This window comes from Ochotona princeps, chromosome 1 (assembly GCF_030435755.1).
Source record: "Ochotona princeps isolate mOchPri1 chromosome 1, mOchPri1.hap1, whole genome shotgun sequence".
Lineage (NCBI taxonomy): Eukaryota > Metazoa > Chordata > Mammalia > Lagomorpha > Ochotonidae > Ochotona > Ochotona princeps.
This window is the reverse complement of record NC_080832.1, coordinates 4,140,511-4,157,722: the sequence shown is the minus strand read 5'-3', so window position 1 is coordinate 4,157,722 and position 17,212 is coordinate 4,140,511. Positions and strand designations below refer to the sequence as shown.

Below are 17,212 nucleotides of genomic sequence, written 5' to 3'. Positions count from 1 at the left end.
TGTGGCAATAGCTTTAGGACTGCAGGGGACAACAGTGAACTGTGCATGTGCTGAGCTCGCGTGAGAACTCACTGAGTTCCGTGGATAGTACTGGTCCCGCAGGAAAATAATACCTACTGTGGCACCATACTGGTCAAAATAGGCCCATGTGGCACCCAGACCTAACGTCCAACAGGTTCCAACAAGATCAGCACCACCAACAACCTAGCTATATAGGACACCTGGTGTGTCTGTAATCCTGGGACCTGCTCCAACTGGAAGTGGGAGAAAGGTTGTACAGACTACAGTGCAGCCTCAGCACGGTATTACAGGAGGTGGAGAGTGGTGAGCCAGGAGTTGGGGCTGTGGAGACCATGGTGGGAATCTGACATAAGAACCCAGACCTGGAACTCGCTGGAGGGAGTGGCACAAGTGACTGCAAGCAAACAGTTGTGCACCAACGGCAACAAGTAAAATCACATTGTAGACCTGTGGGTGACAGAGCTTAGAAACCTGCCCCAAGGAGAAGACTCTGCTAACCAGAAGTACAATGATCAAGAGCAAAAAGAAGAGACAAAGGGACAATGAATATTACTGAAAACTCCGCTGCAAAGGTGCAAAACCCTATGCCAACCTCAGAGTTAACTGAGGAAGACATCGAGAAAATGGGGCACACAGAATCCTTAAGGCTCATATTAAAGCTTCTGATTGAAATTGAGAAGCTCATACAAGAGTTCAAAGAATTTAAGGAAGCAGTAAAGCATATCAAGACTGATATATCAGACATTAAGAACACAGTAGAGCAAATTAAAAGTACAGTGGAGAGTCTCCAAAGTAGAATGAAGCAAGTAGAAGAAAGAATCTCAGAACTGGAAGATATTTCCTGTCATCAGGGGGAAGCAAACCAAAAGCTGGAAGCAGAGCTGGATCAGGCCAAAAAAAGTATTCAAGAATTGAAAGACACTGTTAAGCAGCCAAATATAAGAGTCATGGGAGTCCCTGAAAGAGGAACTGAGTTTGCAAATGTATTTAATGAAATAATAAAGGAAAATTTCTCTAATCTGGAGAAAGAATTGGGAAACAAGATCCAGGAGGGGCACAGAACTCCCAACAGGCTTCATCGAAAGCTATCTTCACCAAGACACATGATCATCAAGCTCTCTTCAATCAAACATAAGGAAAAGATCCTTAAATGTGCATGTGAAAAACAATCAGTTGACATATAAAGAAATGCCAATTTAACTCACAGGAGGTCTCTCACAGGAAGCTCTACAGGCAAGAAGAGAATGGAGGGACATATTCCAGATTCTAAATGAAAAAAATTGTTGGCCTAGGATAACATATCCAGCAAAGCTTTCTTTTGTCTTTGAAAATGAAATAAAATTCCTCCACAGTAAAGAAAAGTTACAAGAATTTGCCTCTTTCAAACGTGCCCTACAAATGATACTTCAAGGTGTTCTCTTGACAGAGAAGAGGAATAGCACCTACCAAAACCAAAGGCAAATGGTAAGAACATCCCAGTAAAATGACAACAGAAGACTGAACCAATGAACAACCCATTCCTAAAATGACAGGACCAAAGTACATATTAACCCTGAATGTAAATGGCTTAAGCTCAATCAAATGTCAAAGATTAGTAGACTGGATTAAAAAACAAAACCCATCTGCTTATTGTCTGGAGGAGACACACTTCACCAACAAAGATCAGCGGAATCTGTATCGTGTGGGTTTTGTTGTTTCCTGTTGGTTTTTCATCGCTTCAAAACACTTTCTTCTGATTAAATCATTCAGTGACTCGTAGATCATACAGTAGCATCATTTTCTTCAAGAAGGTTCTTGATTTTCATTTCTTCAGCTACACATTAGTCATTTAGTAGCATGTTATTTAACTTCTTGGTGTTGTTAATTTCTTTTTTCTCCCTGATGTTGATTTTGTTTTGTGGTTTTTCATTTAAGGGGATGTATAGTAGCTGTGTAATGGAGTCTGTCATATCTAGTAACCTGTCATTTAACTTCATGCCATTGTACATTTCTATTTTTCTTTCTATTTTTGATTTTGTATTATGACTTTTCATTTGAGGGGATGTACAGTAGCTGTTTAATGGAGACTAACATCTAGATGTGAGGATGCAATTTAGTATGCATTTCTGCATCCACACAAAAATGGACTTACAATGAAACTGTTCGCTGTATCTTGACAATAGGATGCTGGACTCTCTGCCATTGTCTATGCCTGCAACGATGGACATATGACTGTGTATGAAGAACTGTATTTCAGTAATGATATAGAGGATCTAGGTGGGGGAGGAGAATTAGAGAGGGGATAAGGGAAATGCCAGGAGCCTATGGAATTGTATCATAAAATGATAATAATAATAAAATGTAAAAAAATAAAATATTATATGAACAATAAAAACAAAAAAAATATTTAGACCTCTATTTTCTACCTATTGAAAAATGAAGTACATCTGTTAGGAAGTGCTTTTAACTGCATTGTGGCATTTAAGCACTGTCCTCTTATCTTGGTAAGATTGTGTGGAAAGGAGTTATGATTCATTGTTGTATTTTTTCCCCCAAGATTAGAGTTGCAGAGAGACATATTTGTGCTTTTCTCGTTGGTTCAGTGAAGCCAGCCAGCAGCCTGATACTTCATCTGGATGTCCTGGGGAGTGGGGGCCAAGCACTCAGGCCCTGTTCTGCTGCTTTCCCAGGCATGTTAGCAGGGAGCTGCATCCCACGGAGACAGCTAGAAATATGGAGCCCGTGTCCATATGAGGTGCCCGGCGGCTTAGCCCTCCTGGCCACGGTTCTGGCCCCATGTGCTACAAGGTGAATTTGAGAGATGTGTCTCCTATATACCAGATCTTTCTGCCATTTCCACTTGCACTCTGCTCTGCTCAGGAGCACCTGGAAGGGCGTCTTAGGCAACGTCTGGGGAATGTCGTGCAGTGTCTTTAGACAGGAAAGTTCCATTCTGGCCTGTCTCTCCTTGTGCAGAGGCTGGGTGGCTTGCTGGTCTGGGGCTTTGGAAGCTGTGAAGTCTAGAAGGAGCCAGGGCTCTTGATTCTCATCTGAGGACTCAGTTTTTCCCAGTGTGCTAGTCAAGCAGGCCACACGACCACCGAATCTAATATAATGCTTTGTGTGTTTACATAACTTCCTTAGATCGTGCGAGTGACTGAGATAAATTTCAGGAAAGGTAATGCTACTGCTACTTTGCATTATGAAATATGTTGGGGTCCTTCCTTAAGAGATCATGACTGCGCACTCTAGTTTTGCCTGCTCTTTCTCTGCAGAGGAAGGGAGCAAGGCTCAGTTTGCCTACTTGTATCCCTAGCCTTGGCCAGAGGCTGGGAGGAGGGAGTAGGTATTATAATATGTATTTGTTACATGTGTGGGTACAAATCCGCTGTATTATTGGTAATACCACTTTTAAAAATATTTTTTATTTCAGCATAGTTGTAAATTTATGAAAAACTTCATGGTTTCATTCTTACTCGAAGATTATTTGAAAAGCAGAATTGTGGCCGGGGTGGAGATACAGAGAGATCTTCATCCGCTGGTTCACTCCCGAGTGACTGCAGGGACCAGGACTGACAGTGTCCATAGCCAGGAACTTCTTCCTGGTCTCCCATGGGTACAGGGGCCCATGTGAGCCATTCTCCATTGCTTTCCAAAGTGTGTTAGCAGAGAGCTGGTCTGGAAGTGGAGAAGCCAGGCCTTGAACTAAGGGGGAGGCTTCTTTACCTGTTGTGTCATGGGGCCAACCCTTGTTATGGCACTGTGTGTGTGTGTGTTGCTTTTTCTTTATCCGTTCCTTTGCCGATGGACACCTTGGTTGTTGTTAACAGTGGCATGACAGTCTTGATTGATCCGGTCAGGCCATTTTGATACAGTAATTCCATGCATTTTGGAACGCATCTTTTAGTGGGGTTGCTGGATCACATGGCAGATCTCTGCTGTATTCTACAGTGGTTGCACTAACTTACATTCCCATCATTAGTGTGTGAGACATTTCCTTTTTACGCATCCTTTTTTTTTAAAGATTTATTTATTTTCATTGGAAAGTCAGATATACAGAGAGGAGGACAGACAAAGATTTTCCGTCCGATGATTCACTCCCCAAGCGGAAGCAATGGCCAGAGCTGCACCGATCTGAAGCCAGCAGCCAGGAGCCTCTTCCGGGTCTCCCACGTGAGTGTAGGGTCCCAAGGCTTTGGGCCGTTCTCAGCTATGGGAAGCAGAATGGCCTGGATTAGAATCAGCTCCCATGTGGGATCCTGGCGCATGCACAGTGAGGACTTTAACTGCTAGGCTACTGCACCAGGTCCTTTACATCCCTTTTACAATGGTGTTGTTTGTTATCTGTGTTTTCTGCAATTACATCTGTGTTTTTTTTTTTTTACAGTGAGTGTCTAGTTGCACACGAGTACATTTAATTAAAAATTTTGTTATGAAAGATTTCTTTATTCTTGTATGTTTATGGTATATTAAGATGATTAACAGTTCAAATAAGCTCCTATTTTTAGAAAAATTATGCATTTTTACTGGAAAAGCAGATTTAAAGAGAGAAGGAGATTCAGAGAGAAAAATCTTCCATTTGCTGGTTAACTTCTCAGATGGCCTCAAGGTCAGGGCTGGGCCCTCCTGAACCTGGGAGTGAGGAGCTTTTTCTGGGGCAGGGTTTACGGTGGGCACAGGGGCTCAAGCACTCGGGCTGTGCTCTGCTGCCTTCTCAGGCACAGTAGCAGGGAGCTGGGTGGCGAGGGAAGCAGCCAGGGCTTGAGTGCTCATATGGGGTTCTGCGGCCACACATAGAGGCTTAGCCATAGTGATTAGAGTCTTATTTTGACAGAGAGAGAGAGAGAGAGAGAGAGAGAGAGAGAGAGAGGACTGGGCTGGAAGTGGAGCCCCTGCAATGCTGATGTCACAAGGCCAAGCCCACCTGCAGTCCTTGAACTTCACGTGCTTTCTTTTTTTTTGGGGGGGGATATTCTGTTGTTATTATTTATGAGGGAGTATTTAAAAATAATTATAGTAATGATTACTGCTAGCAATTAGTAACAATAATGAGTATTTGTTTTTTTGACTTCTGTATGTCTGTACATATAATTAAGTATAATAAATTGGGTCGTATCGTTGCCATTCCTTTCTATATTATATAAAAGTACAGGAATTTGCAGCTCACTGTCAAAATAATTTCTTCATACAGTCCTGTTGAGAAAAATGGAAGTAGAAGTAACATTGTTAAAAGGTCTTTGCTGTTTTGTGTGTGAGATTTATTAAGTTTCATGCAGCTAATTTCAGCATTGTAAATGAGGACTATGATGTTGATGTCTGCATTTATAAATCTACAGTACAGCATATAATTCAGTGCCCAAGATCAGATCCCGTCTGAAGCGGGACTGGTCTGTTGACCCACATTCCCCTGATCCATGCTATTTGGAAGTGGTCCCTTCAAAATAAAATCAGATTTAATTAATTCGGTTGTTGAGTGGGCAAAGCATGTCCTATTCACTAATTGTACACACTTCACCCCTCTTTTTTTTTGCATATTTGCTTGTTGCATGAGCAACACACGTTCCATTACTTATGTATACTCTAGAGTTTGTTCTTTTTACTGTTAGCTCTTGATACTGTGGATGAAGGCGGCTTCTTAAAATAAGCTTGGTGAAGTTACAGTCCGTGGGTTTTTCTGTGCTGAAAATAGTTTTAAAACTTTTTCTGTGTTTATTAGTTGCACCCTGAATTAAAGGTTTCTTTTTACCGAAGAGTTTGTTGTTAACCCTAACCACATGAGGGTATCAGCAGCCACCATTTTAGAAGGTGACAGTTCCTTAGCTATAGATAGATGGTTAGTACTGTAAGATTTAATGAATGTAAAAAAAACCCTGGCAATCTGTTAATTCAGGCTTAAAGTAACTGAAAACTTGCTATACTCCTTGTGCTTGTGTGTGACTTTTATGTTCAGGAAGAGGGGAGGGCAGATAGTGTGCAAACAAATACTCAAAATCCATGTAAGGTAAAGTTGAAATGGCGAAGCTAGCATTGTAACTTGCTCGGTGAAATTTATACTTCGTATATCAAAGTGTATTTAGTTGTAAATAGGCGGTATTGTACTGAGTAACTTAATAGAAAACGTTGAATTAAACAGGCAGTCATGATCAGATGACACTGCGTCCTGGTTTTATTCTTTTTTTGTGTTTTAACTCCAGCGTGTTATGCTGATCTGCTCATTTTCTTTTTTGATGATTTTAAATTTAACAAAGAAATGCCTCACTAAGCAGAAGAAAAATTTTATTCAGCTTAGTATTACAGAGTATAAGATGTGAATACTTTTTTAAAGCTTGAAAGATTTTTGTTTTAATATGGGTTGTTATCAATTCTCAAAAGAATTCATTTGTACATTTTGTTGATTATTTACACAAGTATTTATAGAACTCATTAGTTTGTTTTTTACTACTGAGCTAGTAAGTAGTTTTCACACTTGGTAATGTTCATTTGACTTAAGTTTGTTGAAAAAATTCTAAAACAAAGTAAAAAAGGACTCTTCTTTTCCTGGCCTTCCAGCATTGCAGTGTTGACCTTGTAGGCAGCCTCAGCTGCTTAGTATGTGACCGGCTAGATCCGAAATTGGCATTTCTCAGCCTGTGTTTTTTCTGTTTTCTCATGCTGTCCTTGATTATGATCCTCTGGTTTTCCATTCGGCTAGTTGATCTGTTAATACAGCAGTTCAGATCTGTAAAGGATTGCGTGAAATTGTAGGAGGCAGACTGCACATCAAAGTGGCAGTGATGGGAAAACAAGACAACAAGGAGCTGAGCCTGAGAGACATTAAGGATGACTTAAAAATCTTTGAATCAGATCAGTAGTTGGGTAAGTTAAGGAGGACGAAAAGACATACGGTAGACGGTAAACCATAAAGTCACGTAAAACAACAGGTACTACACAGTTTGATGAAGAAAAAATATTGTTGGTTAACATTCCCTTTACTTGAAGCTCTGATTGTCAGTACTAGTGGAGTAAAAAGAATTTTTTTAAAACCCGCTCCACAGTGGTAATAAGCCATAAGTTGAGGGCAGAACCAGGAACTCCATCCTGGTTTCCTGCATGAATGGTAGGGGCCCAAGTACTTGAGCCATCTTACCGTCTTCTGGTTTCCTGTACTCCTCAGCAGAAAGCTGGGTTAGAAGCAGAGTAGCTAATGGACTTGAGTTGATACTCTAATGTAGGATGTGAGCGCTGCAAGCAGCAACTTAGCCTTCTGTGCCACAGTGCCAGACCCTGGAGTGGAAGGTTCTTTACTGTGAAATTACAGAGAAAATTACTGGGATTCTTGGAAGCCAGTACAATCCTATCACTCACTCAGTGAACAACTTCAGTTAACTGATGTACAAGCACAGAGGTTAAATAATACTCATATACAATCACAGTGTTACTGGTAGAATTGGAATCAGAACTTGTGATTAGGTTCTTATTACAAATAACACACATCTGGAAGTGCTGATTCTCAGCTTGGAAACGGAGTCCTTGGGGACTCAACAGTAAGACGAATTATTGCTCAAGGACCTAAAACTGTATGTACTCATCTTGTCATTGCTTTCTGAGCTATCTAGTACATAATCTTCTCTTTTCTCTCTCCTCTCCCTCTCCTCTCTCCTCTTTCCTCTCTTCTCTGATTTATTTGTGTTAGAGAGGTAGTTTCACAAACAGAAGGAGAGACAAGGATCTTCCATCCTCTGGATCACACCCCAAGTGGCTGCAATGGTCAGAGCTGAGCTGATACAAAGCCAGGAGCCTAGCTTCCACCTGGTCTCCCTTGCAGGTGCAGGGTCCTAAGGCTCTGGGTCATCCTCCACTGCTTTCCCAGGCCACAGCCAGCTAGCTGGATGGAAAGTGGAGCAGCCAGGACATGAACTGGATCTCATATGGGATGCTGGTGCTGCAAGGTGGAGTTTTAGCAAGCTGAGCTATCACACTGCTCCCTGTATTCTGTTAATACATTTAGCAATGTATCTTAAGAGACTGAAAAAGTTATGTTGGAAAGTCTTCCTGCCACTCATGTTAGACCTGAGTTCGGGAGCCAAAACCAGGACTTCATAACTTAGTTCATTTTTTCTTTCTAAGTCTAATAAATTATTATTTGGAAAACCATAAATCTATCATCTGTTAAGGTGATCCTCCTACTTATAATCTATATTTTAGAATATTGAAGTATACTTGTAATTGTGCTATGAATTTCATCTGTTCATAATGCATTCTTTTAAAATATGATAGTGGATTATTTAGGATGTTAGAATCTATTATAAGCGAATTTTTGTAACTTCCCTTCATGTCTCCATATTGGTACAATATTACTTAATAATCAGAATTGATAGCTTGTGATTCAGGCATTTAAGTGAATAGAAATCAATAGGTTCTTTTTATTGGAGACCTAAATTAAAGGATAGATGTGCAGTTTTCATAATGTCAGATTTCCTAATTCTTTTCCTTGGGTTAGGATAGATGCTAATTGATGCTGGGCATTGTTAGGATAGATTTTACTGTAAAAGTAGGACTACAGAAAACGGTTGAAGAGGGTCTGAAGTTTTCTCTGTGTAATGCATTCAAAACCAAGGTACTTTGATTTTGGTTAGCTACTAGCTAGGGAGAAATTTTTGCTAAGTTTGACTGTTGTTTAAGAGAGAAAATTTATAATAAACTATTGAAGTAGTGTGCATTGTTTTAACTGAAAAACTATTACAGCTGAACAAGAGCACTTTTGGTCATGTGTTCTAGCTGTGGTGGATTTCGTTTTACTGAAACAGTTAAAGAATTTAGGAAAATTAAAACGCGGCATTTATATGGTAATTCCTTAAGGTCAGTAAACTGAAGATCCATATTTGGAAGCTATCCAAAATATATTTTATAATAAAACCCATTTTGTTTCTAAACAGTGATTAATGTGAGGTGGGGCATAAAGTGGCAGTTGGTGTCCAGTGAGTCACAGCAGCTCTTGTTAGTGTGTTCTGGCCAGGAGCCTCTCCGGGCGTGGTGGATGAGCAGAGTCTGAAAGAATCTGTTTGCTTGGTAGGACTTGCTCATTCATTAAAATAGAAACACTGCTCCACCCCCACTTCTGGGTAGAGAAAGAAACCTAGGAACTGTATGGGATGTACTGTTTTAGGCAGGTCTTTGATTTTAGGTATTTGCATTGTTACAGTGTAGTCTGACCTGATCTAACTTGATCTCTGGTTACCGTTTGTTCTTGACATTTCTGTGCTCACCAGTTAGTGATCAAATCCCCGTTACCTTCTTCTGCTCTTGACCTTGGACTTGTACGGTATTTGACACTGTTGGTCATCCTGTCATTTAATTTAACATTTCTTACTTTCTGTGATACCTCTCTTTCCTGTTTTGCCTTTGTTTCCTCTTGGTTTGAGTATTTTTTTTTCACTGTTAGTATCCTAGAGTGTCCCTTGTCGTCCTTTCTCCCCTTTTCCCTTTGAGACATCTCATAGCTCTAAGCACTGAATTTGTATGGCAGACTCAGACTTCATTTGAGCTTGCTAGCTTGTATTTTGATCACCAATTTGAATATTCTAAGGATAAAATATTTAACAGTGTGGTCCAGGTCAAACTTACTCAGATCAGCTCTGGAGTATAAAAGGGCCTTTGGTATTGATTTTGTTTATTTAAGCTAAAGCTATTACTTGGAATAACTTGCCTTATTGCAACGTAAAAAATTGGTTAAAATAAGAAATATATTGTGCTGGTGGTCTGTAGTGAGTTTTAATAGAATATTTTCTTGATATAAATTTTATTCATTGTAGATATGAAGCTCATAGATCTATTACAGATGAACTTTAGAGAATGACAGAATAAGTCAATAATTATTTATTGGCGTTCTAACAGTTGATCAATGAATTCCTCCACTGCCTATGTTTTTTTCTTGGACTAGCAAGAATATCTTTTTGTCTAACACATTTAAAATTTTTACTTTTAACAGAAATTAGCAGAGTACGGAAAGACATGTACAATGACACATTAAATGGCAGTACAGAGAGAAGGAGTGCAGAGCTGCCTGATGCTGTGGGACCTATTGTTCAGTTACAAGAGAAACTTTATGTGCCTGTTAAAGAATACCCAGATGTAAGTATATTTTTTTGTTCATTTTTTTTCTTGCTTTATATAACTTTGAGAAGAGATTTATTTAATAGTAAATACTTAACTATTATCAATTGTTTTTAACAAATTCTTGCAAGGGATGGAGGTATGAATAACTCATCATGAACAGTTTAAAAAAATCTTTGAAAATGTGTTCTTTTGTTTCATTTGGGAGTGAACATGGGATTTCTGGAGGAAGTGAGGAACTACGGAACGAGCTTTGAACACCTGTCAGCACCAAGTGCAGCCCCTACTCGTGTTCCTCCTGACCTACAAGAAGCCACGATTGAGCCTGCACTTCTCTAAAATGGACATTATTTTGGCTCTAATGGTTTGCTAGAATTATTGTTTGTGATCTTATTGCCCCCATCTTAGTCCATTGCTCAGCCATTCTCTGTAAGCATCTTATTAGAAATAATGTCCTTGTCCTATACCACTTGATTTCCAAATCCAGCCTCTTTGACTTAGGTTATAAAACTCTACATATGGTCCATTCTGTTTTTCTGACCTCGTCTTAAACAACATGCCCTGTTTACTACAGTGTAGTCACTTTGGCTGCCTTTTGGCGTTTAGAGCAAGTCAGATCTGTGCGCAGCCTTAGCATCTTTCTTTTACTTGTGCTTTGATTTCTACTGGCTGACTTCTTGTCCAGATTTTGGGTCACTCCAAAGAGGCATCCCTACACCAGTTTTTCAAAGTATCTGCTTACTCACTGTTGCACTCGGATTTTTTTTTTTTTCCCCTGTGAGATATTACTTAATACCTGCTGCTTTTCTTTTTTTCTTTTTTTAAGGTACACTTATTTATTTGAAAGGCAGAGTTAGAGAGAAGAGGAGCAACAGTCTTTATCTGTTTATTAACTCCCCAAATGGGCACAGTGGCTGGAATTGGGTCAGGTCAAATTCAGTGCCTCAGTGCTGGCCCGGCTGCCGTATTTTCATGGTTGTTTATTTTTGTGTCCCCAGCAGAATGTAAGGAACTAAGAAAAGACCCTCATCATTGTTATTCGTGGCTGTGTTCCCCATAGTGTTGACACATGAATGTTGAATAAGGAGGCAAGTTTCAGAGGATTTTCTAGTGGATGGAGTTGATATTAAAATGTTGAAAATGTGATTTGCTCTAAGATATATTGGTTCTATGGACAGGGCACTGCTTTTATTTCATGTGGCAAATAAGTGTCTTAAGTTGGCTATGGGAATAAAAAGGAAGCTGATGTTTCATGATCTGAATTTCCTATTTAGTGTTCTTAAGGCTTGTGAATTTACTCTGTATATTTTTGTTGTTGTAAATGTACACACAATCCTAGATATCACACTAAATAATAGTCTGGAGAACAGAACTTTATGGCAGAGAGGAATCAGGGAGTGTCTGAGAACTGTATTGGCCAGATTGGGGGGATCAGATGCTTGCTGTTTTGTTAACTTATCCATGCCTCCCAAACATAATCTTCAAAAATCAGATTCTTAGAAAATGTGTTTTGGTCCAGTCTGCATGTTGAGGGAGATGAAGTGACTGTGGCCTAGATGTGAGCACTGCGAGCCTGTCCTGGGTATTTGGGTTTTTTGTAGTGGTAGGAACTTGTGACTTGGGTTACTGTAGCTGAGCTGTGTGGGTGTAGTGGTCCGTGGTGAAAGGATAGTGACTGCTTGGGAATGTTGAGTTACCGTCCCCGAGAGGGCCAGTCTGTCTGGCTCACACAGCATCTTAGTCAGGCTCTTACTTCTGCTAAGATCCAGCGGACCCAAATTAATACTTTTGTCTCCAGGGACAATGGATGCTTCTGGAGAGGTTCTTGATTGGTAAAACCTTGTGCTGTTGCCATAATAGTGGGTCACAGTCAGAATGCTGCTAAGCATCCAACATTCATGCATCAGTACCTGTGGGAAAGAGTGATCTGGCCCAAAATGTAATGGCTGTATCAGGTCAATTCAACAGGAGGAGACTAGAAAAAAAAATAACTCAGATTATTACATTGGCTTTGAGTGTTAAGTTTTAAGCATATTTCTTTGTAGAAGTCTGCCTCATAAAATTATTTTTTGAAATAAACTAATGTATGGCACCTGATAGAGTACAACTAAATATGGTTTGTTTAGTCATGAATAAAAAAAATGATTCCTATTCTTGAGAGGCTTTCATTTTTATAGGCAAGAGGTGGAAGATAACCGCGTTGAATCATAAGACAGTTGAGGTTTTCATAGTGAACTACTTGAACAAATTTGCAGAAAATGGAGTTAAAATATGCGACTAGGAATCAGTGTGGTGGTACAGCCATTCAGGCTGCAGCTCGTGGTGTGGGGCTCCTGGCTCTCAGCACAGCTCTGAGGCCCAGTTACTTCACCTGCTGGTCCAGTGTTCTGCTTCATGCACCTTAGACAGTGGCTGAGGAAACGAGTGTTTGGGACTTGCCACCCATGCGGACTTCCTGGTTCCTGGCTTGGCTCCGTTGTGGCCATTTGTGGAGTAAACCAGCAGGTGGAAGATCTAACAGATTAATTTATTTTACTGCAGCAGTTTTGAAGACTCTGAATGGGTTTTCATGAAATGTTATTTTTAAAATAAGCTTTTAAAAGACCCTTTTGTGTAAGTTTAAAAATTCTTTTACACAAAATGAACTTTTTCTGTTTTCCAAGAACTTTTTGAACTAGCCTCATTGATTCATAAATGACATGAGTGGATATTCAGATAACATTTAGACTTATTTGGTTGGTGAAATCATTAATAATTTGTTTCCATTCATGGCATTCATAAAAATAATGTGAAGCCAGTTAGCTGATAGATTAAGTATTATGTTTGAAATATGTTTTAACAATTTTAAGTTTTTTGTGGTTTTATATATACTGAGTTTCTTAAGCTGTTAGTAGACTGGTAGAGACCAGAATTGAATTCCCAGGTATTTGCTTTTACCAGACCCGTCTCTGACTGTTGTGGGCATTTTGGGGAGTAAACTAACAGATGGAAGGTTACTGTGTGTTTCTTCTGTCTCCCTGTCACATTAAATGGGAGGGAAACTGAGGCAAGCCCTCTCTCTCCGAGATTCAAATAAAATGAACAGAATTGGAAGAGAGCGTTGTTTTCAGGCAGATGAACCAAGTTCTTTTGCAGCAGAAAATTTGCCTGTGATTTGGCTTAGTCCAAGAGTTAGATCGACTCTGGTAAAATTACTGCTGCAAATGATTTACAGGTAAGGTGGAAACCTAACTGCAGGTATCTGAGCTTACTGATGGAAGACCTGTGGGGGAGAAGCGTGCCTCAGCACTGTGGGCACAGCAAGGCTTAGCAAGTGCAAGGGAAGCTGTCTTCAGCCTGTCTCGGTAGAGATGCATGTTGGAGTAGAGTCAAACAGTTGACACCATAATTCCTACTATTTCCTCCAACACTGGGAAATGACATGGACTGTGAGACACTCAAAGGCTATATACTTTTAACACATTCCATTTCCTGTTTACGCAGGCTACGCATCCCTTGCCTTAAATGCTTGGTATAGAAATGATTTCGGTTTTGATGTATCACATTGGGTCAGATGTGAAAATTTCCATTTGTGGTATCATGCCAACATTGAAAGTTTTGGATTTGAAAGGATTAACGATTCCAGGCTTTTGAATTAGGGATGTTTAACCTGTATTAGGTAGCCTAGATTTATTTTTGTGAGTGAAATCATATGTTCTTTCTTGTGATTGCTGTTTGGGCAGAAAACTGACATGGTTTTTGAGAGAACCTGTGTTAACTTTAGCTCACAGTTGTTGAAATGGATTTTTCCAACAACTAGATTTGGAGTTAAGTTTGATTAATGATTTCATCGGGAAAAGCATTGTTTTGTCTTAGTAAATCTAGCCAGTTAGCACAAAAATAGTTTACAAATAAATGAGAGACTTGCTGAAATGTAGTTATAACTACCTTGCAAATATACTTTCCCAAATTAAAAATCAATATCTTTGGTAAAAAAAAAAAGTGTTTGCTATGATTTGACTGTTTTTCATATGGGTGTGATGGTTTTTGTTTATTTGGTAAGGAATTAGTTGAGCTTAAAGTGTGTCCTGGGGGTTGTACAGTAATGGTAAGCAGTATAAATTTGTCACTTTAAAGACAAATTAAAAGAAGTGACATGTGAACATTAAAAATAGGAAAGTTAGAAAAGTAGACCTGACTATGAAAGCAACAGCAACATTTTAGTCTCTAGGATATACCCTTGGCTATTGTGGTGCTGTCACAGCCGTAATCCAGAGTGTAACCATAGGAGTGTGGACTTAGAGTGACAGTTACCATGAAAAAGGAATGCACTAAACAGTGAAAAATCTTAAGATTTCTTTATCTTTTACTTTGATGCATGGAGTGAGAATGACGAGACGTTCTTTGACTACAGAGAACAGAAGGGGCTGAGGTGTTCAGATAGAGCAGCACAGCCGAGAGTTGGAGGTAGTAACATACCACCAACTACCTTAACAGGATATACTAACTAAAAGTCACTATAAGGGGAGTTGTTCAGGGCCTGGGGCAATGGTCTTGTGGATAAATTCTCACCTCGCACTGGCTGGGTTCCCGTGGGGGCACTGATTCGCGTCCTGGCTGCTCCACTTCCATCCACCTCCCTGCTTGTGGCCTGGGAAGGCAATGGAGGATGGCCAGAGGACTTGAGACCCTGCACCCGTGTAGATGACCCTGAGGAGGCTCCTGGCTCCTGGCTTCGGATTGGCTTAGCTCTGGCTGTTGTGGTCAGTTGGGGAGTGAACCAGTGTATGGAGGATCTTTCTCTCTGTACCTCCTTCTTTTGTATGTCGGCCTTTCCAATAGAAAAATTAAACAATTTTTTTAAAAGTAGTTGTTTAGAATATAATAGAGCATTGAATGGGGTAGATAAAAGACAGTTATCAGTATGTTAAATATGTCTAAAATTGGTGCCTGTAAGAGCAGTTCATTTTTTAAAAAGCTGAATAATAGTTTATGGAGCTAATGTATTTTTAGAACTTTGTTTTTATTTGAAAAGCAGAGTTACAGAGAGAAAAAGTTGGAGATCTTCCATCTGCTGTCTCTCCCAAATGGCTGTAGCAGCTGATAGCCTTCTCCAGGTTTCCCATGTAGGTACATGGGTCCAAGGAATTGGGACCTTTTTCTGCCAGACCAGTTCAGCTTCAAACCAGAAGTGGAGGAAAGACTTAAAATGTCCCTTTCAGTGAGCATATGCCATTACAGGCAAGGTAACAGAGTCCGTTAACCAGTGCACAGGCTGCTCCTGCTTCTGTAAATGTATAACCTGTTGTTGCCCATGATTGCTTTAGACCGAGTGTCTACAGACTAGAGTACTTGCTGTAGAAATTGGCCTAAGTGTGGGGCAATCTGCCTAAAGTGGTCATCTGGGTTTTAACTTTAGCTAGCTTCATGTGACCTGCTGAAATCTACTACTGTATTAGAAGACCTCACTAAGGATTTCTGCCAGTAGCAGCGTCCAAGGAGCATCAAGAGGAGAGGTGGGTAAAAACAGCCTTAAAGTGTGATTGGCCTTGATATGGTGAAAGCGGTGGCTCTTCATACCTATTTGCCTTCGCGGAGGTACTTAAGATCTTGGATTGGTTCACTGCGTAGGCCAACTTATCCTTCATGTGCGCCTTGGGCATGTTTCCCTTCCTTGCAGAGGAGGTGCCCAGTGTGCAGTGTGTGCACTGAGATCAGGAAACATCCTCACTGCTCTGATCCCTGAGATTGGAGACCCTGAGGTGTCCAGAGCCAGCTGGACATGGAAGCCCGGGCTGCCAGCCAATGCCAGAGGCTCTCCGTGGGATCAGGAGCAGCCCTGGTAAGGGCAGGTGCTCCTGGAGGGCTCAGGTGACTGCCCTTTGGGATATGCAGGAGACATAGGCACCAGTGGAGCAGGAGAACCCCTGCCTGCCCTCTTATGGGAGGGAGGGAAGGAGGAAGATATAATTTATTATTCAGTGATTTTATTCCTTTTAGTTTTGTTGATAAGCGGTTGACAAAATTTTTGCATTTTTAAGATGTACCATGTGATGATTGCTACACTTTGTAAAGTGTACACATTCATAACCTTGCCTGGTGAGAACCCTTGACTGCCATACCGTGTGTTAGATAACTAGAAGGTATTCATCTGGTATGGTGGCACATTTGTAGTCTGATGATGTGTTCCTGTTGTCTTCCTCCCCTACCTACACACACTGTGAGTAGCTTACTTATTTTTTGAAAATTGACTTATTCCATAGACAGAGTTGAAGGGGAATAAGCGTCAGGAGATCTTCAGTCTGCTGGTTTACTTCTCAAATAGCTACAGCACTTTGGGCTGGCCAGGCTGAAGCCAGGGCTCAGGAACTCTGTCTCAATCTTCCATGTGAGTAGCAGAGACTCAGGTACTTGCACTAGTGCCTGCTGCTTCCCAGGCACATTAGCAGGAAGCTGGATTGCAGGCAGAGCAGCCAAGACTAAGACTGGTGCTCCCTGTAGGGATGCAGTTGTCCTCAGTGATGTCTTACCTCAAAATGCCTCCGTATCCACCTCAAGTTCAGCTGTTCAGATTGCACACGGAAGTTGGGTTATGTGGTATTTGTGTCTGACTTTGAAGCTCAGTGTAATGTACTTTTCATCTTTGCTGTCCAGGATTGGAGGAGTTCTTTTTTCATTGTTGAATAGCACCACACTTTTTTTTTTTTTTTAAAGATGTGTTTATTTTTATTGGAAAGTCAGATACAGAGAGGAGAGACAGAGAGGAAGATCTTCCGTCTGATGATTCACTCCCCAAGTGACCACAACAGGCTTGTGCTGTGCCGATCTGAAGCCGGGAGCCAGGAACCTCCTCCAGGTCTCCCACGAGGGTTCAGGGTCCCAATGCTTTGGGCCGTCCTCGACTGCTTTCCTAGGCCACAAGCAGGGAGCTGGATGGGAAGCTGGACTGCTGGGATTAGATCCGGCGCCCATATGGGATCCTGGCATGTTCAAGGTGAGAACTTCAGGTGCTAGGCCACCACGCCGGGCCTGCTCCACACCTTCTTTATCCACTCAGCTGTTGAAGAATATTTCCGCTGTTTTCATATTTTGACCCTTGCTAGTAATGCCGCACTGACCCTGTGGGTTAGATAATCTCTAG

The 17,212-nt window shown here is 40.8% G+C and overlaps 1 protein-coding gene across 6 annotated transcripts in view; it reads left to right on the top strand.

Annotated features, from left to right (window-relative positions):
* QKI (QKI, KH domain containing RNA binding) overlaps nt 1-17,212 on the top strand; it is a 143,205-nt gene that overhangs the window by 22,310 nt on the left and 103,683 nt on the right. For all 6 annotated transcript variants that reach the window (XR_009244292.1, XR_009244272.1, XR_009247620.1 and 3 more), the window contains exon 2: nt 9,968-10,110. Coding sequence is in view for 3 of the 6 variants with exons in the window: in XM_058654874.1 (XP_058510857.1) it covers nt 9,968-10,110 (143 nt within the window). In the remaining 3 variants the exon portion in view is untranslated. The remainder of the gene's footprint in view (nt 1-9,967; nt 10,111-17,212) is intronic.